A 25,273-nucleotide genomic window follows, 5' to 3' on the forward strand; every position below is an offset into this window, starting at 1 on the left:
AATATAGCATCAAATAAAAGTCATTTCTACAACAAAAAAAAACAAATTACAAGCAAAAAAACTGGGCGAAAAAACGGCTATCTATATGTGAAATTCAGTAAAAACTACTTTTCAAAGTCAAAAAGTCATCCACTAAAGTCAGCGTATGACCAAAAAACTTCTCTCGCTCAGAAATAATTAGTTCACATGGCCATTTTTTTTCCACTTTTGCTTTTAAGCCAAAACAGCGTCTGAGCGAATATTACTTCCGGTTAAAAAAAAACTTAAGAAAACCAATACTCCTCTTCGAGTCGTAAAAAACCAAGAGAAGACCAATAATAGCATATCGCTGTGCGGCTATTAATAAACGATTTGTTCCACGTTTCCATCAAAATTTGTGTACAAATTGTGTAGAAAGATAATGAGTTGCATGACCAATCAATATTTAGACAGGAAACTGTTGAAGAGGACTATCTTCTCGCATAACAGAAAAACTTGGTAGAACTAAAATCGTTTTAAAACTCTCGAGCTTGATCCAATTTTGTGAATCGGTGTAACAAGAGCACATTTCCACAAGTCTGGCCACATCTGCGATTTAAGAACCTCAAACATCCGAGATAAAAAAAACAGTGCTCGAATATCGGCAGCTCAGCGTAAGAGTGTTGGCGGAAAACCATTACATGCAGCAGTTTCGCTTTCAGAAACCTTCAACAGCTGATAACGGACCTCTTCAACTTTTGAGGACAGATTATAACAATCATTCGTAATTATTCTACATTAAAAGAGATTAACAAAACGAAAGTTAGCGTAATTATTCTACATTAAAAGGATGAACAAAATGAAAGTTTGCACTATATACCACTATAACCGCTAATAATATTTAAAAAGAAAAAATGACCCCAATTTCGGCGCACTTCTCATTTAACTTAGTTTTTTTAACATAGTTTTTGAACAATTGAAAACTTTCAGCAAGTACACTGCAGCTGGTCCTTCCAAGATGTATCCAGAGCATCTATTGCACGCAGTAGAGTGTACTGCTCCCGACCACTCTGAATTCAACCTTAAAGCAATAACAAGGTTTGTAAATACAGGAAGCAGGGGTAAACTCCCTTCATTTGTTTCAAAAGCCCTCTGCAGCGCATCGCTCACCGCTCTATCCAAAAAGAAAGGAGGAGTACGCCCAATAGCTGTCAGTGAAATCCTGAGGCGCCTTACTGCTAAATGTTCAGTGAAAGAAGCAAAATCAGAAGCAATTGAGTTGTTCGATACCATTCAGCTAGGGGTTGGAGTCAGCGGAGGTGCGGAAGCAATTATCCACTCTGCGAAAATCACCTACGAAAAGACCCTCAACGCTGACTCTAATGAAGGAGTGCTTCAGATTGATTTCCGAAATACCTTCAATTCGGTTAAGCGTTCACACTTACTGCAAGCAGCATGCGATTTCATACCAGGTATTGCAGCCTTCACATATTTTTGCTACTCTCAGCATGTGCCACTACTGTATAATAACGCCAGTCTTCAAAGTGAATCGGGTGTTCAACAAGGAGATCCCCTGGGTCCACTTCTCTTTTCGCTGACGTTATGGCCTGTTATAGAAAAAATAAGAGACGCGGTTCCAAATCTTACCCAGCACACTTGGTATTTGGACGATGGTTTCGTTGCAGGTTCAGAAGATCAAATCCGAACTACGCTCGATATCTTAGCCAATGAAGGTCCAAAAAGGGGTCTGTATTTGAGGAAAGACAAGTGCGAACTCTGGTCAATCGTAGATCTACCCTCAGTTGATCGAGAAGTCACAAGAAAAATGGGTTTATGGTTTTCAAGTACTGGGTGCCGCAGTCGGATCACCAGAATTTGTATCTTCTTGCGTGCAGAAACGTGTTCAGAAGGTTGTGTCGCTCTTGGAAAATTTGAGTTATCTGGATGATCCCCAATGTGCTCTCGGCATACCTCGTTATTGCCTAGGGACACCAAAGTTAGTCTACTCTCTACGCACTAACACGCCGACAAGACATCTGATCGATGTTTTAAAAGTCTTCGATTCCAGCCAACGGGATGCGTTAGATCAAATAATAGGTACTGTCACCTGCGACAATGTGTGGATGCAGTCAACCTTGCCAATAAACATTTCTGGCCTCGGAGTGCGACAATCACAAGAGCAATACAGAGCCGCATATGTGGGCTCAGTGTTAGCATCTGATGACTTGGTTCAGAAAATTACAAACCAGCGCGCGTCAGACAGTAGAGTTTTTAAGGAACTCTATGCAAGCCTTGAACCTTTCAACTTGAATTCCTACACACAGAAGAAAATTCAAGAAGCTGTAGATACTGAAAAGTTTTCTGAGCTGCAAAGAAATCAGTCGTCAAAGAGAGAGAAAGCAAGACTGCAATCACTCTGTTTGCCTCATTCCGGCGCATGGCTTGCGGCACCTCCAGTTCCTGCCTTAGGTCTCCATCTGAGTCCCAGTGAATTTCAAATTAGTGTCAAATACAGACTAGGTATTGCAGTTTATGAAGATGAAAGAAAATGCCCTTACTGCAGGTCTGGGACCCTTGACATTTTTGGTGACCACGCCGTCATCTGTCCCGGAAGAGGGGATGCAATTTCTCGGCATGACAGGATTCGTGACCGTTTTGCATCAGCTTGCTCAGCAGCTAACTTGTCCCCAGTCATCGAAAAACGGAACCTTATTGCAGGAAACGGTTCTCGCCCTGGCGACGTATTTCTGCCTTCATGGAAATCAGGTCGTCCAGCTGCTCTAGACGTCACCGTAACTTCTCCACTGCAACCAAACATTATAACTCATGCGGAAGAGAAGCCGGGTTACGCGATTGAAGCAGCCGAAGAGCGAAAGTATGCACAACACGAAAAAAATTGCTCTGAGCAAGGAATTTTGTTTGTTCCTCTCGCTGTTGAGTCATTGGGTGGTCTGTCAGTTACTCTCAAGAAAGCGTTAAAGCGCATAGCTCTGTTAGCTGACAGCAGGAATTATCAGTCGCAGGGACATGCTATCGCTTTTGATAGATTGGCTCAGTCGGTTTCCGTTGTGATTGTACGAGGATCGGCTACAATGTTGCTTGCACGAGTCCCGTAACCCCAGCTTTCGCAATATTTTTGGACAAATTCTATTGTGGGCAAACATTGTGATCTCCAAGAAGAGTGGAATCTTTTGAGAAGTGTCGCCCAATGAGAGGGGACCAACGTTTTTGTAAATATTGTCTCACCCAATGAGCGGGGAGAACATAAATAATTTTCAAGAGTTCAATGAAGACTGAAACAAGAAGAATTCTGAAACTTAAGGAGAACAGGACTGATGTTATAGAGAGCGATTGAGAAGAATGAAGAATTCTTCAACCAAAAACACACTTATTTGAACCTTTAATGAGCAAAAATTTTTGATTCCGAATCAAAGTTTGATAACAAAGATTTGTATTAATTCACGATTCCATTTAACTTCCGCAACTTGAGTTCAGCTGCTTAAAATTGTCAATCAGAAATTTAGATCACGCAAAACGAAAAAATCAAGGGAGCAGAAGTCACATGAACAGTTAAATCGATCAAGCAAAAATTTTGCATAAAAAAGACCAAAACGATACAATAATTGCTTCAATAGACAGCAATTTAAAAAATTTTGAGAGAATTTTCAAAAAAGTCTACAAAAGGCCAAACAGAAAAAAATCAGTCACGAGTAAAAGCAAAGAATCTATGAACTTTCAGATACTCAAAGGCAAACTTTACTAAACAACCTTAAACCATTCTCTGATACTTCAATAATAAGCTCCAACGTTGGTGAGTATGTGCATAATCGCATTGTATAAATCATTACTTTTGTACCGGTCTCAAACCATCGCGTTAAAAAACCATTCGCCTAATATCCATAAACCTGATTTCAAAATTTTTTGCTTAAATACCTGCAAAAATTTCCTTCGTCTTAGTTCGAATAGGATATAAAAAGGTATACTAAGGAGAACCTGAGCCACTTTGTCAACTGGCGACAAAAGAAAAAGAAATCACACAGTCCAATAACTCACGTGGTCGGGGTTGTTGACTATAGCCAGTTCATCCTTACAGTAGCTAGCTTCACTATGCTGGGACAAAAATGATTCTAATAAGGGCAAAAAATAACATCATTTCTTGCACTCTTGGAAAGTTTTATGCACCAAGAACTTCAGAGACAAGTAAAATCTTTTACAAAACGGTACCACGTCTTAATATCTTCGGATTTTATATGTTGATTCCAATTTCTTCAAAAAACCAAATGATTTGGGCAAAAAATAACGTTCAAAAGACCAAGACAACTGAAAACACGAATAAAAAGAGAAAATCAATTAGAGAAAAAAATTTTCGAACCATAAAAGAACACAAAAACTATCCTCAGCAATTGTGTCAATTTGTCCTCTAAAATTTTGTCGTTTCAAAATGTCAAAGATATTCTATATTGAACATTTGGTTTGTATCAATTGAATTTTTTTCCGTACCTGGCTGTAGTTGAGTGGATGTTTGGCCGCTGTTAATCTGTAGAGTGACTACTGAATTATTGTTGTTATTTGTTGATGATACGGGTGACACTGCTAGCTTTTCTCCTTTGATTGACTGAAATCACAAGGAAATTGTGACTGTAGATAATGTACCAAGATCAAATGTTATCAGATTTAAGGACAAAAGTAAAAAACTTTCGACATACAATTGTCAATATTGGGAAATTGTAAAGTTGCCTTCATAAGTGTGACCTTTTTCAGCAGCTGAACAACATTTTCTTAATTAAAAATTAATCAAAGGTATCTGAACAGGTCATTCATTCTAAGGTCAACAAGTAACCACTAGGTCAAGATAGCCATCGAAAATACAGGAACATATATACCTATATAGCCATGCTATATAGCTCTGCTATATAGCTATATCAAAAATGCAGGAACCTATATAGCCATGCTATATAGCTAGCTAAAATGCAGGAACATATATAGCTATATAACCATGTAGCTATATAGCTGTATAAGAAAGATTCTTTTTCCGGGCACAATAGTTGATGGGTAAGCTACCAGGTGGTATAATGATAGAACTTTATATAGCTTACTTCTCTATACTTTTGAAGATATATCCTGAGGGGTTCCACATAACTATCAAATCCGAGTTGTTGCATTGCATAGATGAGGTCTTCACCATTGATAGTTTTGCGCTTCTCAAGAGCACACTTCTCGCTGGCCTCACTTGTGATGAAGGATATGAACTCAGACACGCACTCTTGCACACACTCTTTGGCATCTTTGGCTATCTTGCCACTCTTGGGAACTGCCGCCTTCATTATCCGAGCCACATTTGCAATCGGTAGAAACCTAAATACATTTGCAGAGTTAAGACTCCATTGGACAACACTTTTGTCAATTCCAGACTCACATCTATTACAGTGCAAATTATTCAGGTTAAACATTAACTCCCTACACAGTGATAAACGTGTTCAAAGACTGGTTTTCACTCCTGCCAATTAAGTTACGAGTAGTAACCACGAGCTTGTGCGTATGGTTTCGTTTTGTCAAATCTCATGCTTTTGGTAGCTTTCGTGGACATTATCGATTTTGAATGTCAAAACCTTGTTAGTCGATCACAAGGGCAATTTTTTACTCTTTATTTTTGCGGTGATTGATGGCCCGAGAAAAGCCGTTGCTTTCAATGTCAACATTTCCACTTCATCATAATATCTTGGGGATAAATACAGCGAACCAATTATTTTAGCAGCCATTTTCAAATGCTTGAAAATGATTGCAATAAAAGTATATGCAGAAAACTTGAACATTTGAAGGGACAAACCCACCCACCTATCTTGTTCTCTGAGGGGCTCTGGTGTGTCGTTGGGCTCTGTTTTAAGGTGGTGGTGGTATCCCATAGGATTAGAATCATTCACAGACGCCGAGGAACTGTTCAAGATCTGTTGGATGAAAGGCGTAGATTGTGAGAGACTCACCTGATAAACAACAAAGCAAAAGCATTCTTGAAATTCAACGAGCTTATGGTTACTTTTCCAGTTTTATATTGATAGTACCAAATCAGAATGTTCATACATCTATAAAGTTTGACAAAATTGTGTCAATAAGCTTATGAAAGCCAGAATCAAAGAGTGGTTGCAAGCATGCAAATTAGTGTTTGCGATGTTATTGTCAGAATATAATCGCAATTGCTGTTGTCCTTGCCTGGCATTTTATTTGGTTCTGTAAATGAGAAATTCTGTTTTTTTAATCAAAATCCTTGCTGACAACAGATCCGATGATATTACCACAAAGACTTGGTCGGTTTAGCTCGGTCATACTTAAATTATAACAAATTCAGAAGATATTTAGCTCCACAAGAAGTCACAAATAAACTTAACCAAAACGGAAGGACGTCTTTCATTACTGCCTTTACCTTGTAATATGTGTAATGACACAACTTCTATATTTAAAACATGATGTTTGAAACAAGTCTATTCAATGTTGACGCCGATGCTTTTTCTTGTATCAAATCTTAGATGAAAGTAGATGACATCAACTTTATCCTAGAGGTCAATCTTATAATAAGATATATCAATATGTCCAGAGGCAGGTGAATTAGTAAGACTTACAGAGAAGACGTCTCCCAAAAATTTTACCTGAGTAGGACAGGGAGAAGATGAAGGCGACACTCTCTGCTGTTGTGCATTGTGGATTATGGAGGAGTTGGGAGTAGAAAAAGCGGACTGTTGATGCTGGGCGGAGTTAGAGGAGGCCAGAGATGCTCCCGAGGAGACGTTCATAACAACAACAATCACAACTCAACTGAAATAATCTACGATTGTACGATTCTCATTTAATATCGACTTGTCATCACAGCTTCCAAAAAAGAATAACCTCTACTTCGCACTAAGAATTGATTTATTAAGGCAATCTCGAATCCAGATCTCATTTTGCAAGATAGAACATTTTTCACATATCTTCTACTTGCTTCGAGATGTAGTCACGTTATACTGAAGCTCCACACAAACATACACTGAAAACCTAGGGAAGTTTTGTTTCCAAAACCAGATCACTGATCTGTCGAATAAATCTCCTCTTATGCTGAATTTGAGACTGCAAGTTATCATGTTCAGCATTGCTCAAATAGGAAGTTGGCGGATAAATATCGTTTACAGTTTGATATTGCAGGCAAATCGCAATATGATACATTAAAAGTTAGAAATCGGGACAAGACCAGTCGAAAAGCATGAAAGCATTACATCTGTTGCAGCTGTGAAAACTGAATCTCTAGAACAATGAAACAGACCACGTGAAAAGCAAAGCACGTGACATAACACTATGCTGCATGAAAGTATGATGCAAGTTAATAAATTGAACAAATGCCCTAAATAGTCCACATAAGAACTTAGATACACAAGAATTGTTGTGCTAAGCGCAGTACAACGTAGTTACCACACACTGTAACAAAATTTATATCAAAAGTTGGCCCAAAAAGAAGTTGAGAAGGATTATTGGATCTTTTCAACAATTGCCCCCCCTTTTGCAAAAGGGGGACTATTCTTGAATAGAATTTAAGCGAGCTATTTATTAACCAATCAGAGACGACTAATAACTTTCCACGCATGCACATACTATTAAATTGAATAGAATAAAATACACCGTGGTATAGCAATTAGCCGAACCGGAATACAAAGCGAAAAGAATTTCCGACTGGCGGGTTGGTGGGCGCGCTTCGCGGCTTCGCCGCGATAACCGACCCGCGATTTCCGGATTACATCCCACAGCGCATGAGAGGCATGGCCATGAACAGCGGTCCGCAATTGCTCTTAAACTAATATTCGGCTATCTAAAGTGTAGGCCAAGTAATATTGTGGTAAAGTATAGCACAAAAGGGGAGGCGATTCTCTACTAGGTACCAAAGGGGGGGGGGCAATTGTTGAAAAGATCCGGATTATTTAATCCGGATTGCCACGCCCTTATAAATTAACGAAATATGTTCTTCCTAATAACTTTGAAGGCACCAAGGTTGCTATTTAAAAAGAAGTGTTCATGCTGAGAAACAAATACATCAATCAGCTTAATTTTATACTTGCTCACCGAAGCCATGCCGGTACTTTATTCCATCTATGCACACAATGGCGAATAACTGAGCTCGCAACATATCTTGATCTTAATTTTTGACTGAATTTCAACTGTTCTGTTCGAAGATTCTACTTGAGTGTCAAGAATCCATGGAACTTGTCAAAATATTTTTGTTGATTTATGTCATTACTGAATTTCATTCTTGACAATTTAGCTATCATCAGTTGAGCTGGGATTAATTTTGACGTATTAGATCTCTAGCTCAGTCGTTTCTCTTACGAAGAAAACAATTTCATCCCCCATTTAATTAGACGATTTATTTTTTTCCCATATGCATTGAAAAAAACCACGTAAAAGACAAGTAAAGACCCATAAAACAAGTGATTTGAAAAGAGTTAGTCTTGTGTTGAAACGAAAAAATTGTCATCAAATAAATGGATCGAATAGCGCTATCCATGTTTATGAGAGACTTATTCAATTGAACATCGAATAAAATCTTGTTATTTGATTTCAAAATCTAATACCTACAGCTTCTCCGCGGAGTTTGATAATATATTCATTAAATGAACGCGCAGCTATTTCAACATCATTGAGAAGAGTATATTAGTTGTTTTATTTGCATTTAACGTCAAATTGTTTCTCTGCAAACTATTTTCTGTATCACGGAGACAACTTCGTATTTTTGTTCCAGTAAAACATTTTTCAAGTCCCTCTTCAGATACCGCCTTATAATCTGCAAATTGGACGTTTTGATTAAAATCATTTACGTAAAGAGGAAAATTAAGCTTAAACTGCTCCAGAGGGAAACCCTGATTAATACAAGGAGGCTCGGTAATGTGCGTACGCACATAATGTTCCGACCCCGCTCATCCACATTCGTGACTTAACTGGCTACCAAATGATGAAGAGATAGAAAACTTTCAAAGAACAAACATCGTTCAATATACAGCCAATGAAATATAAAAATGCCCAGCCAGAGGGCCGATGAAAGTTGTTGATAATATGACTACTAGAAAGGACAAAAAATAAAAATGAAACAACAAACATTATTTACGATCAAAACTATAATAAAATCTATAAAAAAAATGTAATAACCAAATTTATAGTAAAAAAATCATAACAAAATCAAACTCGCATCAGATAAAAATCAAAACAATTTAACCTATTCTTCATTAGAAAAGATGGTACCTGTCCCCAATGCCACTGTTCAACAGGTCGACAAAAAGAGCAAATAGGTGCGACGTTCAAAATACTTTTCCTTATTTGAAAAAAAAATTCTCAGTTATTAATGTCATTCGATATCACCACTAAAATGACATTTCTTACACTACTAAAAAGTTCATTTATATATACATAGGAAGCAATTGAGACATGTCATTATCCAATATTTATTCAATTGCGCAAAATTTCAAAGCCAATGGGACCAACGATTATTGTTATAACTTAAAAAGAAACCAAAAATCCTTTGCAATGTACAAATATAAAAAGTCTAACATTTTATGAAATCTCGTAGTAACAGTAATAACAAAGCCAAGAAGCAAATGTTTGAAGCTAAAACTGTTATAAATTATAGCTCACTGGAAACGGGTTGACATGTGTTTACAGAGACTGAGCCACAAATCGACCGAAAAACTATTCAATACAGACGAAGCTCAAAAACCCAAATTTATTTTCGAAAACAGATTTTTTTCAAAAGTCATAACAGACTTAGGAGTACAAAAAAAAACGATGAATTAAGTTTCAACACCTCAGAGAGCCAATTGGACCTGTTAATAATGAGACTAAGTCACGAGCCCAAAAAAACAAATTCATAAAGAAGCCAAAACTTCGATTTTACATGAAACGATTCAAGGCACTAAAAATATAAGATGTTACCTGCAAAATCTTTAAATCATCTCCTTGCCCTCATCCTAACATCAACCAGTCTCCCTTATAAAAAGACTACTTAGGCATGAAAAAAACCCAAAAATTGAACAGTATAGAAATCTTGATCTTTTTTAATGAAACTAAATGATCGAAGCAGTCAGTCAAAAAGCATAACCAAGCCAGGAAAAAATTTGAATCAAGAAAAGTAATTGAGACTTCCAGTGAGTGAGATTGAATTCCATGGTGACGAAAATAAAAGCAAAAAGGAGAGATATTTTTTTTAATTTAATTTGAAAGTCGTTAAAACAAAGAGCGATAGACTGAAATCTTCAATTCGGTTGAGTTGTACGTCTTGGGGAAGCAATTAAGATATATCGTTATCAGTTACTTGGCGTACAATAACGAAAAGAAAGACAAACTTAGGCAAAATCAAGAACCCACAAAGTTTTGTGAGATAACTGTCTAAGCCCAAAAAGCATAAACTATTCAACAAAATCATTTAACATATCCAGTTGTGACTTTTTCCATCGTTGTGCATTTTCGATACAATTTCTTTCTTTCATTCGACTTGTCATTAAAGTGATAGTGGGACATGGAAACAAAATGAACTCATAATATATGTAATTGTGATAAAAAATAAAAATTGAAAACGCGTAGTACCAAAATAAGGAAACCATTAGTTGAAAGTAAAACCCTTTCCGATATTAGTTTATACATCACAGGAAGTTGGTTTCTTCCATTTTTTTTACTGAGACTGTGCCTGAAACAGAAATAGGAAAAAAATAGCTGCAAAATTCAATAATTCACTGATTTTTTTAAAAATATATTCAAAATCTCAACAGACATTAGACAACAACTGGAGAAAACGTCTAGGTTTTTTATACCTTCTAGAAAATAACTAGAGATTTGATTGGAGACGCTAAGTCATTGAACTACAAAAATCATAAGTGGAAATTTTTTAAAAAAGGTCGCGCCCCATTGAAATCTAAAAATTTTTATCATAAGGATTCATGGTGAGATCAAGATCGGCCCAGATATTGCTGAACGTCTTACAAAACACTCAATTTTTGAAATGGTTGCGAAATAGATCAATTCTATACAAAATTTTTCAGTTTGTCAAAAATAAATGCATTTTGTAAAGTTATCGACTTTAAATTTCCAAAACATTAGCAAAATTAAAATTCCAGAAGACTCATAAAGCCAGTGGGAGTACAAATAAGTCTTTTCTAAGATAAGGAACAATATTGCCGCAGTTTAAAGGTGTCTACTTCCAGCAAATTTAAAGCAAGTGGGCTAAAAAAAGCCATTTTTCAACGAAAAAAATGAATTTTGAAAAATTTAGCATAAATTCTACTCAAAAAACTCGGATCGAACGAATCAGCAAACCTCCTCTATCTTAAAGATAAAATCAATAACACTTCAATTAACAATTTTAACATATTTTAGCAATATTGATGAAAATTTGGTCAAAATCGACGAAAATTTTGTCAAAAATGTGAAAAAACAGCTGAATTACGTCTAATATTCACATAACTCCCTATAAAAAGTAAAAATTGAAAAAATCTTTTTCATTCCATATTCTAAGCTGGACGGGCTTTCTAATGATACCACTCACAATTCTCTACGATTATTATATCGATCGGACAAAATTGTCAACAAAAAAAACCATTATATATATTTCCTTCCCCCCTCAGAGAGGGGTCGGAACAAAAAATAAATTCTGGAGAAAAATTTATTATACTTGTCTTCAATTATCAAGGAAAAACAAAGCAAAGTAACTGCATCTTCACAAAATTCTTAAAAAACTACTTTATTCCAGAAAATCTTTAGGTTAAATGCAATTAAGAGCTTAAGAAAGATGCAGAAAAATATAACAAAATTCTTGTTATGCAAAAGATTGTAGGAAATTGTTTCAACTTAATCCAGAACAACATCTGCAGAATCTTTTCTTTCTGAAAGTCAAACTCTTTTTTATTGATATTGTTTTTCTTCTGAAATGTTCTCTCATTTGTTTAAGATAAAACACGAATGTCGGAGTTAAGATAATGTGAACATCGGAGTTACGCAAATTTGACGATAGTTTGTGTTTTCAAACTGCAAATGCAGACCGATAAGCACCATCTAATCAAGGAGCCAGTTAATTCTCCAGGTCCCGAAGCTTTGTTATTATCAAGTAAACAAACAGCAGCGTGAAAAGTTGGTTCAGATTTTGTGACAGCAAACATCGCCAGTGGCTCTTTCGTTACGCGTCAATTAGAATAAAACCTGGCATTCTATATAGTACCCCCATTCGTCTTCAATTACGACGTATTGATGAATTACTTTCAATTAGATTTGTGCAAGAGGTATCATCTTTTAGCTGTTGGATGCTTATTTGTCTCTTTTTGGGATATCTTTTGCAAATTCGCAAAAAAATTATATCGCATCCCAAAAACAGGATCACTCTTTCTTTGGACTATTTCATCGTAGTCAATAAAGCAACAAAAAAGGAAACCTTCAAATCTCTCTTCTGAACTATTTCTTGCTAAAAACTCGGCAAAAATTTCAGAAATAACACACCTGAATATGCTAAATTTCGAATATCACGGGATAGATCAAGAATAAAAAAATCTTGCAATAATAAAACTTTCACTCACATATTTAATTTTTAGAACCATCTCAAAAAACACTCTACAATGCCAGATAAAATTCAACAAAACTGACTTTACTGTACAAATTTAAGGCATTAAATAAGCAAGATTATCCATATTAAAAACAACACTCGATATAATACGTTTACTCAAAAGGAAGGAATAATGATTATCTTGAGATATATCAACATTTAGCACATCAACCATGGAGAAGAGAAAGTTTGTTTCCCTATTTTTTGGCACCAAAGAAGTTATCCATAAACAGTCCAGTGAATACCAGCGTAACACCAGCCCATTGTTTTCCAGTCAGACTGTTTCCAAACATCAGGACGGAAGCTAACACTGTGAAGCACTTTCGAGTCGTAGTTATGATCGAACAACTAAGCGGGCTCAGCTCAGTTACCGATTTAAATATGAAAATTTGACCCAACACACTACAGGCACAGAACATGAACAAATTCGATGTCACGTCTGGATATCGGCTAATGAAGTCCAAAAATGGCAACAACTCGTCCAGATAAATGACAACTAAAAGTCCGAAAAATGAGCTCCAAAGGTTCATAGCGAACATCATTTGATAGGCTGATGGTCTTCTAAACGCCTTCATTCGGTCCTGGATAGCAGCAACGCAGCCGTCCTGGGCTAAGGATAAAAGTAACAAGGCTTCGCCCATTCCAAACGCGAAGCCACTTGATGAATCTCCACCCGACTTGGCTTTCGAATCTTTGTACGTGAATATAGCAACACCTGCTACAATTAGAGCCACGAATAAATACTTTTGCAGTGAATAACGTTTGTTCGCGAAAAAGACACCGAACAGCATAATTGGAATGGGTTTACAAGACTTCCCAATTACTTGGGTTGGGTAGTTAACGTACTTTAGCGCCCAATTAGAGCACAACATAGCACCCAAATAAACAGCAGACAATAGAGGGAACTGTCCGCCTCTGTATACGTCATTGGAAGGCAGTTTTTGGAATTGTAGGGCTACAAAAGCGGCCACACAGCTACTCATACATTGTAGTAAGAGAGCAGTTGTTATGAACTGGAATCTCTGTTTGTCAACAGTTCCGTACTCACTTCGGAACAATTTTTCCTGAAGTATTCCGTAGTAAAAGTAAAAGAAGAACACTCCAAAGGCGCACACGGCTACAGTGCTGTAAGATGCCATTTTATGCCAATTGCTTGAAACAGCCAAATTTGATTTGAGATCCAAGATAATTTAGTCCAAAACGACAACTGTGCAAATGGGAGCCTAAGAAAGTAAGCCCACCAAACCAAACAACCTGAAACAAGTGACCTCCAATGAATGTTATCAGTTCATATAGGTATCAGATATCAGTGAGTAAAATTACTGACCGCCCATCTTACTCATTGCTTGAAATATTTGTCAAAACTAGAACCACATTAAATTATAATATTGGTTGCAGAAGGAGGCTTCAGCGAACTTGATTCTCAAAAGCGAATTTGGACCATGCATTTAAAGATGATCAGAGTGTTGATCAGCAACCGGCACATAATTGGACAAAATTTTCTTAACTTTTTCCAATTTATGAGCAGATAGATACCAAAAAAACTAACTTCAAGTATATATTGTACATTGTCTGAAATAAACTGTATAAAAGCATAAATAATTGGACATATCTTGGTGCAATTAATATTTTTTAACAAAATTTTTCCGAGAGATCAATTCCGTATGTAATTAAGCGGTAATCTGCCACATTTACAATGACTCACTCATCTTACTATATTCCAAAACCTTTCCTTTTAAGTTTTTTTTATTCTTACAAGCGCCTGCATCGTTATCTACAATTAAGTGACCCTCATAAAATATTGAAAAACTGCTCTTCTCTAGCTGGTTTGATTTTTAATTTAACCTCACACTGTTCATTTTGAAACATTTATTTTATCAGAAAATCGGAAACTCAAAAAGTTTAGAAAAAAATACCAGCCGATTAAGAAGGCAAAATTTGGATGAACGCGACCAGTGAGAATGTTAGATAAAAAATCAAATTTTTGGTACCTTCATAAAAACAAATAGAAGTTTAAATAAAAGGGAAACAAACTTTCATTCCGATGTATTTTTCGAAACTTTTCTTCTTGACAACTCATTATCTTCTTGACACTATATTCTGTTGATAAACTAAGTTGGAGGACCTAATTACTCTGGGATTTTTCCGCTTCATCAATTTTGGCTTATGACCCCTCAATGCATCTCACGGTGTGAGTGCTATCTTTAAGCCCTTCAAACGTAAACGGTTTTTCAAATTTCGAATAACACTTATCTTTCAGCAAATTAAGTCAAACTTATTTAATCTAAGACATTCGCAAAAATATAGATTGACACATTTAAAAACAATAAGTATTATGTAAGCCTAGCAATATTTCTATCAACAGGAAAAACGTTGACGGAGTTGTCTTTCAAGTTTTAGTTCTGGTTTTTTGTTCGAAAATCGAAGCAATAAAAAGTCTAGGAACTGAATGTCCAATCTGAAAACAATTGTTTAAAACAAGTGCCGCAAAACGAAGTTTTCGTTAAACTTCGTTAAACAATTTTTTTGTGGTGATGTTATAGAGTAGTGGATAGAAAACAAAACAAAGTCATGAGAGTATGAACTCTTATAATAAATCACAAGAAGGCACTAAGAGCTATTTCTTACCAAATGAGATTAATTCTATTTTTAAATTGTATTTTCCAGAACTTTAAGCATGACTGACTAACGCCGGGGAAGTGCTTCCAAACGAACAACTGAGGAGGAGCAACTTTTTGTAGAAGGTAGTTTATATGAGGAATTTCATTCCTCCCATGATTGAAAGGAATATTTGAATGATAAAAAATAATGCTGTAATTCTATTGGATGAAACCACTTAATGTTGTATTCCTCCTGATTGAATTTTATTAGAAGAGTTGGAAAGAGTAAAAAAAAGTTAGTTGAATATAAGGCTTTGAACCCGCATTTTACTCTGAAGATACAAGAGGTAAAACAAAATAGTAATATAGAAATCAGTACTTTATAATAGTTTAGTTAGCTAAAATGTGAGGGTTGTTCCAAACTTCTAAAATTGACCCAAAAACTAAGAAAGTATACCTCCTCAGCAGTTGAGACAAACGTACCCTTATAAACTAGTAGGGCACTGAATAGAGAATTAATGAACCTCGGGCTCGACAATTTTATAACATTAATAAGGACTAGAAGTCAAAAGGTCAGACGAAAAAATCATCAAGCATGAAAACGACAGACACGAACCGAAAATTGCTACAAGTTTTGTTTTGGAGCAGTTGAAACTTATTTTTTTCAACACAAAAAAAACTGATAATATTCTGACAGAAAAAAACTAGGAGGCAGTTTTCCCATAATGTTTTCATGACTTTGCAATCTGATTATGAGGTAAACGATGCACAAAATTCATCGTTTAAAAATGTTTGTATTCTCGGACCAAACTCCGACCATTCTAATAGTATCTATGAAAAATTTAATAAAACTTCAATACTGTTGCCAAAATCGTTTGAAATATACCTTTACCACATTCAGTGTTTATAAAAGATTTTGGTAGCCTAAAAATGAACCAAATATTTCATTTTGGAGAGAAAGGTTTTGAAACACAACTCATTTTTACTGTGGATATACGTCTCAGCTGATCATTCAGCAGTTACCCAGTTATGTTTTAAGTGCCGCACAATGATTTTTTCCTGACATCCACCAATTCTCAAAAAAAAATAAATATATTAGGGTAATTGCGCGCCTCACCGTTGTCCGGCTTTAGCAGCAAAAAATGCTGGTTACGATAAAATCGTTTCATATTTTTCCGGAAAAAATTTTTTTCCAGAATTAAAACTGCTGGTTATTAGCAGTTATCGACATCACTAGCTTTTCATAATTTTTGTACATTTGATTATTAAACCAAGCATTGGTCAAAAACAATTTTCATATGAATTTGTCTCAACTTATAAACATAACTCTTATCTGTCTTAATTCATTATATACTTTTCAAAGAATTCAACCTCAAACATTTCAATCCCAGCAGTGATTTCAAACATGTCTTACATTTCTGCCATAGAGAAATTTCACAATTTTAGATTGCATTTATCCGCAAAAATTGTAATCGGAATTCTCCACGTGATCGGAATTCTCAGATTATTTGGAATTCGTGATCGGAATTCTCGGAATTGTAATCGGAATTCTCAGATTAAACATGTTTCGTGTTAATTAGTGGAATTTTGGTGTTTAACATATGCTGTTGAGTTTAACCATAACACTACTCACAGAAAAACTTCACTTGTTTCTTACTGTTCCGACGATGTGACGAGAGAAGTCACGTCTTGTTAACCTTTGGTTTGTCATTTACTTCATTTTTTTGCCACGTATGTCCCTTCTGCCCCCCCCCCCCCCACAATTCATCGAAGAAACAAGTGGTATCATTTGAAAGACCTTGCAGAATAGATTTTAGCAAAGGGATTTTAATTTTTTTGCCTAAACTATTCAAGTTTTCCAGCACTATGTAAAAACAAAATTTAAAGAACTGTGAAGATGTGCCCGAGCTTTGCTTAATAATTGAAACCGTAATAACTCATTTTCAGATTGCATTTAAGGGTTGATTGTTTTGATCAAATAACCGTAAACTCATATTACTTTTTATTGTCACAGCTGAGCCACCTTAAAATTTTGAACAGTAATTTTGACTAAAACAGTTGCAATGAACAGACTTTTTCCAAACTCAAGTCAAGAACCACAGTTCACCCTTTGTTTGCGCTTAGAAACTCAGTAGTTTTTTTCCGAAATGAACAAATGATATTGCTCCCAGTTCATATCAAACACTCATGAGCTCTAAGAGGGGCGCGGGTGCTCGGATACTTAATGCCCTGTTCTACACCTGTTTACCCCATTATTGAGGACGAAAAGTTAAAAGCGTAAGACAAGAGAATCGGCCAAGAAATAAATCGCATGAAACGACCACAGAACTAATAAATTTGCTACAAAGTTTGTTTGGAATCAATTAATTAACAACTTCATTTAAAAAGACTTGCTATTATAAAGAGCTACATTGTTGCCCAGAGATATTTGAAAATGAATAGTACAGACGACATCACGTTCCGATTGTTTTTGTACAGTGGAAACTGAGACAAGCAGGCCTCCTTAGTTTTTTAATGTACTTCAAGTAAAAGGTGTGAATTGTCAATAAGAAGGTACGGGCTACAAGGGGCAGATCGTAACAATGCAACACCTTGTGTTTTCAAAAATTACATCTTTGCTCAAGCCCACTAGGGAATGTACCTTTTAATTTGTTAAAAGGACTTTCTAAGGAATTGCGCAAAAGATTTGAAAACTAATAGAGGGAATATTGTAAGGCCTTTAAGGCCAAGCTTGAGATTTTTTTTTATAAGAAGCAAAATATTTTAACTTGCAATTATTAAAAATAAAGGCTTCACTTAAAGAGCGTAGCCGAAAGGATTACGGAAACGACTCGAATAGTCATTTTCAACAAACAGCTAGCCCTTGACTCAACTATCATCTACAAGACAAAGCGAAGAAAACAATAAAAGGGGATATTAAGTCAAATAAAATAACAAATTCATTTCGAACTAATGTGAACTCCAAAACAAACTTATTTATTTCTTTATATAAAACAAAAGCTCATAACAGCAATATGCTTTCTCTTAAAGAATCCGGAAAAATAAGTGCAGAAGGGAAACTATTAAAGCTTTAATAGGCTCTCAGAACTTAACCTTATTCCAGCTAAAATCTTTTTAGTTTAGTAAACTCAAATAAATTTTAATTTGGTCGCCATGCTTTATTATTAACATTGATCATTATATAGGGACCTATATTGACATTTATAAGTGGTTAGCTTATCTCAAATAATCTTAATAAAATTAGAAGTCATTTAGTACTCTTTTGTACCAAAAAATTTTCTTCAATTCAAGTCAAAACTGTCATGGAAATTAGTCTTAAATTCAATTGTACAGTCTTTAGATGTTATGCACTGAAAAACTGTAGTATAAAAAATACCAAAAATTGTAATTGGAAAGATTGACCGGGCCAAAGATTAAATGCTTACAGATTCGAAAAATTAATTTTTTGGTTAAAATATCAAAATATTGATGCATAATTTGAATTATGAAACAATTTTGTATTGATAGTCAAGCACTTGGTGCAATAAATAAATTCATTTATCAATAAAACAAAATTCAAATCCCTTGCGGCGCACAAATAACTATTCTATAACAAACCATAATTATTACAGAAATTCAACATAAGCCGCCGAAATCGATTTAATAAATAGTCTTTTTAAAAAGAAAACACCTTGTCTGAAAAAGGAAGCAATAGATCGCATGACTTGATCCTGCCATGATTAAAATATACAGCGCATTGAAAAATCGGGATGAAAAACTGACTTTTGAAATGAAAATATTCAAAAAAAGCCAATTGAGCCAACTTTGCTCTCCATATGTCTTATTGGGCCTTCAAAAATACTTATGTAACTGCGGAGGGCTAGATATCATTGCAGCTACGATCAAACATTATTCCTACCAAAATCACTACCAGAAACAAATGCGCCAAATTGATGCTGTCAAAAAACCATTCATTCAAAACAACGCATTACAAAAAAAATCCCGGGCCAAAAATTAGTTCACGACAAATTTAATCACATTCGCTTTTAAGTCAGAACGCCGCCTGAGCACATAGTACTTTCAGTAGAAAAACTTCAAAATATCAAATTCATTTCATTATTAAAACATAACCAATGGAGACCTGCCTATTAAAACATAACCAACCTGCCCCCCAATGAGACAAAAAAAACGAATAAAAAATTGAACTCTATCAGATTTTATGAAAGCAAGTTTGCAGGTCAAAAAACCTATAAACAAAACCAACTAACATCGGACGAATTGCTCTAAAACGACCGCCGAGCGGTTGGCTTTGTCAGTGGCTAGCCAAGGTATAATGAGGCCAGCTTAATCGAAGGCGCGTGGATGTGAGCGCAGCAGGGGGGGGGGGTGCACCAGGAGCTGATGGGGGTGGGGCAACAGCGGGGGGGGGGGGGGGTGGTGGCAGCAGGGGGGTGGCAACGGTGGGAGGGCGGTTTATGTCTGCTGGGGCCATTAGGGCTTTAGCGATGTGCAGGAGTGGGGAATGGGGGTTGAAGTGAGGGGGGCTGATGTGGGTAGTAGGATTTATTGTGGGGGAGGGGGTGTCTTGTCAACATTTTAGAACCGCCCTTCAAACCATAAGTATAAGTCTCCAAAACAGTTTTTGTGAATCGCTGAACTGCGTACTTGGAGACTACTGAGCTGAAACGCTCGGGGCGCTTAACACCCGCTGGGCGCTACCTGTTCATCCGGTTTTTGAGAACGAAAAGTCAAATTAGTCAGACAAAAATCGCATAAAGAAAGCAACAGGACTAATTTAATTGCAACAAACTTCGTTTGAAAGCAATTAATTACCAAAAAACTTCAAATAGTTTGATTATTTCCGCTTAAAAAGCCGCTTGGATCTGTCCAACAACACTGTGATGATAAATCAAAAAATGACGAAATACGAAACATAACCGATGAACGTCGGGCGCATTGTTCTCAAACGAACTGCAAGCGGTTCGCTTCGTCGGTAGCTAGCCACGGTTTAGTGCGGCTAGCCTCAGATTAATTGAAGGGGCGTAAGGTGAGCTCAGCGGGGGCGCACCAGAGCGGGGGTGCAAAAGTGGATTGGGGGACTGATGTGAGGGCGGTGGGTGGGTGGGGGATCAATTTCAAAGAACCCTCTTCACACCATAAGTCTCAAAAACAGTTTCTTTTAATCGCATGTTTGAAGACTGATTGGCTGAAGGGCTCTAGGAGAACTTTATGCAAACAAGGCGCTGCCTCATTATCCCGTTTCTGAAGACGAAATTCAAATAGGTCAGACGAAAAATCGGCCAAGCGAAAATTGCTTAAAAGAGATGAACAAGATTAAAATATTTGCTAGAAATTGCTATTGAGATCAATTAACAATGATTTCCTAAACAGTGCCTGCTGAATGCTTGCTAAGTTAGGTGACATCATGCCATATAACAGCAGCTGAAGTGCGGCATCAACAAAGAGAGAGAGAGAGAGAGAGAGAGAGAGAGAGAGATAGAGATAAAACGAGAATGAGAAAGAGGAAAGAAAACGTAACCGACAGAAAGAGATAGGAATATTTTTCATAATGGAATTCGACTCTGCAACTTCCAGTGTTCTAGCCTTGTTAGTAAATAAATCATTAGAAAAAAGGCAAAATAATAAAAAACAGTTTTCAACTTCGAAAAAAAAAAGTTCAAAACCATTTTTTGTCTCGAAAGTTCTGTCAAGAAATCCATTTCTGAGACTTAAAAAGTTTCGTTGTTTGTTGACCAGTTATGGTTGTTATAAAATTTTGAAAAAAGTTGAAAACAATTACAAATTTTAACGAAATCTTGCTAAAATCCAAGATATTAGTATCTTAAGAACTATTCCATTGTATCAAGAGAATATCCAGAATCCATGTTTCAAGCCCGAAATAGTTTCACTGGCTCAGATCCAAGAAATAGTAACACTGGAGTCATCAAAACTATTGATCACCAGCCCATTAACTCCAGAAAATAGAAGCAGCTTAATATCAAACCTTAGAGGAGGTTCCCGGGGCCCCTGGTACAGGACAAAACTCAAAAACATAAAAATTGCAAATGTTTTAAAAAATTGCTTAAAATTCGTGATATTAAAATCATGAAAAACATTCTATTGCATCTATAAACTATGCAGTAACATACTATCAGACCATAGAGGGAGTTCAGTGGCTCTTGAGGCTAGCGAAGCCTAAAAAAAATAAAAAAAAAGTTTTCTCAACTTAAATTTCTAGAACTTGTGATATTAAAAAATTGAAAATTAAACCCCGACCAACAATAATTCTCCAGTAACTTATTATCAAACCCTAGCGGAGGTTTTCTGACCCTTGAGGCTCAAAAAACCTGAATAATGACTATAAATGTCAAAAAATTGAAGAAGAAATTGGCAAAAAAATTGTCAAAAAAAGCCAGAATTCCTGATTTTAAAATGTTGAAACCATTCCATTAACACTAGAAACTATGCACTAACTTATTATTAAAAACTAGAGGAGGTTTCTTGACACCTGAGGCTAATAAAATCAAAAAATATCAAAAAAATTTCAAAAAGCTTGAAAAAATTGTGCAAAATCGAATAAATTTGCGTGTTTTAAGCGAGCGGTTGTTCGTCAGTAGCTAGAAAGCGCGGGGGGCACCGAGAGCTAATGAGGGTGGGTGGGCAACAGTGGGTTGGGGGGTAACAGCGCACGGGGGGTGGGGTGCGGGCAATAGTGGGGGGGGGGTCAACAGTGGATGGTTCTTCAACCTCTAGAACCGCCCTTCACACCATAAGTATAAGTCTCCAAAGTTCTCTAAGAGCACTTAATGCCCGCTGGGCGCTACCTGTTTATCCCAAGCAAAAAATCGCATAAAAAAGACCGACAGGACTAATATAATTGCTAAACTTCGGTTGAGAGCAATTAAAAAGTTGAAAAACTTCAATTAGTGTAAAAATCCCTTTAATCTTTAATTACCGAAAAAGCCTCAAAACACTATCAAAAACAACCTCAAGATCCTTAATTTACTCCACAAAAATCTTTTAGATATGGTCAAATTATAATGAAGTGAAAGAGAAACAGTTTCCAGCTTTCAATAACACGTTCGCTGTAAAATATAGTGCGATTTAAGAACAGCGTCCGACTGCTGAGAGCAGAATAGTCACAGAGACGCAGCTTAAAATATTGCGACAGCTGAATTTAATAGAGAACTGTTGAATCTAGATGGTCATCAAAAAAGTTGCGTGATAAAAAATTACAACTCTTGAAATCGCAACACTTAGGATAAAGATAGAATTCTACGCGTTCCGTAGAATTCTACGCAACGCTTAGAATTCTACGCAAAGTTTCGATTCCTATAAATTGATTAAATTTTCGATTCATTTCATGTTGATGTGGCTGTCGAATAAAACGTTTGAAATTATAATGTGAATTCTAATTAAGTATAAAACTAATTGCAAAGCAAAAGAGCAAAGAACACTAGAAATATTGTGCAACAAATTCTAAGAAGAAATTTGCGTTAAATTAAAATCCAATTCATATCATCAGACTCTATAAATACACATACATTAGACTATTTACTGCTTCCTTTCATTTTCCAATTATGATCTGGGACACAAAACACGCAGAGCATCTTAAACTACACACCGGCACACTACGACAAAAAAACTACTTATTTCCTCAATCTATATTTGCAGTGAAAGCTTTTTTGTTAGAGCCTCAAGGTTAATTGGCTTGTATTACATGCAGATGCCCAAATGCACTATCTTTATACTTAACGGATGAATAGCCAGGACGCATCATAACCAGGAAAACCTCATGATAACCAGTACGCATTGCGGACTGGGGAGTGCTGCGCGTGCAATAACGGGAAAGATCCGAAGTAATAAATACCAATTGCAGTTTAAAGTTCAGTAAACTAAATTGTCACGCGTTTTATATCTAAATTTCTCTTAATTCAAGTAGTTGACTTTTCCTTTAAAATTATACTCATTTCCACAAAGCTGTGTAAAAATACAGGTAGAAACAGATCCAGAAACGATTTGAAAAAAGGTTACCATGGCCACCCAAATAACTTCCATTCAAACCTCTAATTCTATTATTGAGACAATTGAATCAAAGTCCTCCGAGTCATGGTGGCGTCGTGTTACATAATCCTCTGCCCCATCATAATGATGAGAAACCGTTGGACCTGCCACTTCAGCCGGAAATTAATTGGCTAGCACAGCGAGTGTAATCTTAGACGTCGAACGATTAGTAGTTTCACGCCGGTAATTGCGCACAACATGAACTATGACTTCATCACATTTTAAAGTCAGTACCCTCAGCCTCAGAGTCCACCAAATTAAAGAGGTGCCCCCAAACAATGAAAAACTGAGTGACCTTTCCCTTCCGAGTTTGACAAACTGGAGAACAGTTTGAAGGACAATGAAACTATGCGACCAATGAACTTAACCAACTGAATATCATCAAAGAGTTCTTCTATTGCAAAAACTTGAAAGAGTTCTAGGAACTATACGTCACGGGATGTGTTGCAGCCCTCCTGTTGGTTTGAGGACCTGCCATGTAACCTCGACAAACTCTGCCAGACAAAATTATCTTTTAATTTCTATCGTGGCTATACCGAGCAGTAACCGAAGTTGTTTTTTAAAAAAATGAAATATGCCGTACTCACATGTTGACGCCTAAAAAATGCGTGACCTTTACCTTCCGAGTGTGACAAATTGGAGAACAGTTTAGGACAATGAAATTGATTTGACCGATGCGGAACTCAATCAACCGAATATTATCTTAAAAGAGTCAAATTCAAAAAACAGTTAATGGAACAATACATCACGGGATGTGTTGCAGCTCTCCTATTGTCTTGAGGAACTGCGATCTGCGAGTTACGATATGCATGGTCTGCGCTGCGCTCAGTTCTACGCCGCACCCAACCTTTCCGGAAGTGTATCTGAAAAATTGTAGTCCGACCTTAAGCTGCTCATTCGAGACCTGACAGAGCGAATGATGCGCGGTGGGATATTTCTCTTTTCAGCAGCAGACTAAAGACCTCTAACAGCTCCCTGGTGTCAGGCTTCGATAGCTCAAAACATTTGTCATCGATCATGTATATTGTCAAAAACCTTTAATGGTGGTATCATGTTACATTAGCCTCAGCCCCATGATAATGACAATCTGTTGGACCTGTCAGCTTAGCGGGAAACTAATTGACTATGCTCACGGCGAGTGTAATCTTAGTCGAACAATTAACTTCACGCCAGTAATTGCACAAACAATGAACTATGACTAACGTCAGATAGTAAATTCATTACACAGCCTAAGAGTCCACCAAACTGAATTGATACCCACTAATGATGAAAATTTGACTTGCCTAAATTTTGGGGTGTTCATTGAAACCCGAAAACGGAAGAGAGACGTCTCAATTCACGTATCTGCGCTTGATTGAAAATCGCGTTTCAAATTCGCGCCAAGTAACTTGGATGAAGTAGTGCAATCTTTGTCAAACACAAATAATCTTCTTGACAATTCCAAAGAAGTGCATGTGTAAAAACTTGTAGTCCGAACTCAAGCTGCTCATTCGACTTGACAGAGCGAATGATGCGCGCTAGTCTATTTCTCTCTTCAGCTCGAGACTAAATAATGCTAACAGCTCCCTGGTGTCAGGCTTTGAACATTCGTCATCGATTATGTATATTGTTGCTAACAAACTGTATGGTGGTATCAAGTTACCTCCTCTGCCTCATGATGATGATGAGAAGCTGTTGGACCAGTCTCTTTAGCGGGAAATTATTTGGCTACGAACACAGCCTTTGAAAACAAGGAAACTGAGACCGACAATTCACCCAAAAAGAAACTGTAATTCACTACCGAAAACTCAAAATGTTAACAATGGAATCGAAGTCATCCAAGTTATCGAGCAGTTAGGTTTCGACAAAAAAGTAGCTTTCAAGTTATGTTGCATTAAACTAGGGAAGACATCAAGCTTCCTCTAAGCTCGGTCAAGACTACTAAAAACTGATGTCGAATTCTACTTTTTAGTAAACTATGTGAAAGTCTGCCAAAGAGTCAGGGTTAAATTTATCCTGACCGAAGACGGTTTTTTTATTTAAAACAACACCGAAGGCAATATTTTAGCAATAAAAATCATAGATGAAAACACGACAC

At 36.5% G+C, this 25,273-nt stretch overlaps 2 protein-coding genes across 2 annotated transcripts in view; both read right to left on the reverse strand.

Annotated features, from left to right (window-relative positions):
* LOC142337232 (uncharacterized) overlaps nucleotides 1–25,273 on the reverse strand; it is a 79,010-nt gene that overhangs the window by 7,231 nt on the left and 46,506 nt on the right. The window contains exons 2-5 of the mRNA XM_075386374.1: nucleotides 6,600–6,767; nucleotides 5,794–5,939; nucleotides 5,055–5,313; nucleotides 4,459–4,573 (exon numbers count right to left, since the gene is read on the reverse strand). Coding sequence (XP_075242489.1) covers nucleotides 4,459–4,573; nucleotides 5,055–5,313; nucleotides 5,794–5,939; nucleotides 6,600–6,743 — 664 coding nt within the window. The 5' untranslated portion in view covers nucleotides 6,744–6,767. The remainder of the gene's footprint in view (nucleotides 1–4,458; nucleotides 4,574–5,054; nucleotides 5,314–5,793; nucleotides 5,940–6,599; nucleotides 6,768–25,273) is intronic.
* On the reverse strand, nucleotides 12,443–13,841 carry LOC142337231 (solute carrier family 35 member B1-like). Its single transcript, XM_075386369.1, has one exon. It carries the CDS (start codon nucleotides 13,690–13,692, stop codon nucleotides 12,751–12,753), a length of 942 nt encoding a protein of 313 aa, XP_075242484.1. The 5' UTR covers nucleotides 13,693–13,841; the 3' UTR covers nucleotides 12,443–12,750.

Source organism: Convolutriloba macropyga, chromosome 3 (assembly GCF_964194025.1).
Source record: "Convolutriloba macropyga chromosome 3, txConMacr16.3, whole genome shotgun sequence".
NCBI lineage: Eukaryota > Metazoa > Xenacoelomorpha > Acoela > Convolutidae > Convolutriloba > Convolutriloba macropyga.

What these genes read in the sequence shown, in the direction of transcription:
- LOC142337231 (XM_075386369.1), bottom strand. Translation starts at nt 13,692, where the DNA reads ATGGCATCTTACAGCACTGTAGCCGTGTGCGCCTTTGGAGTGTTCTTC.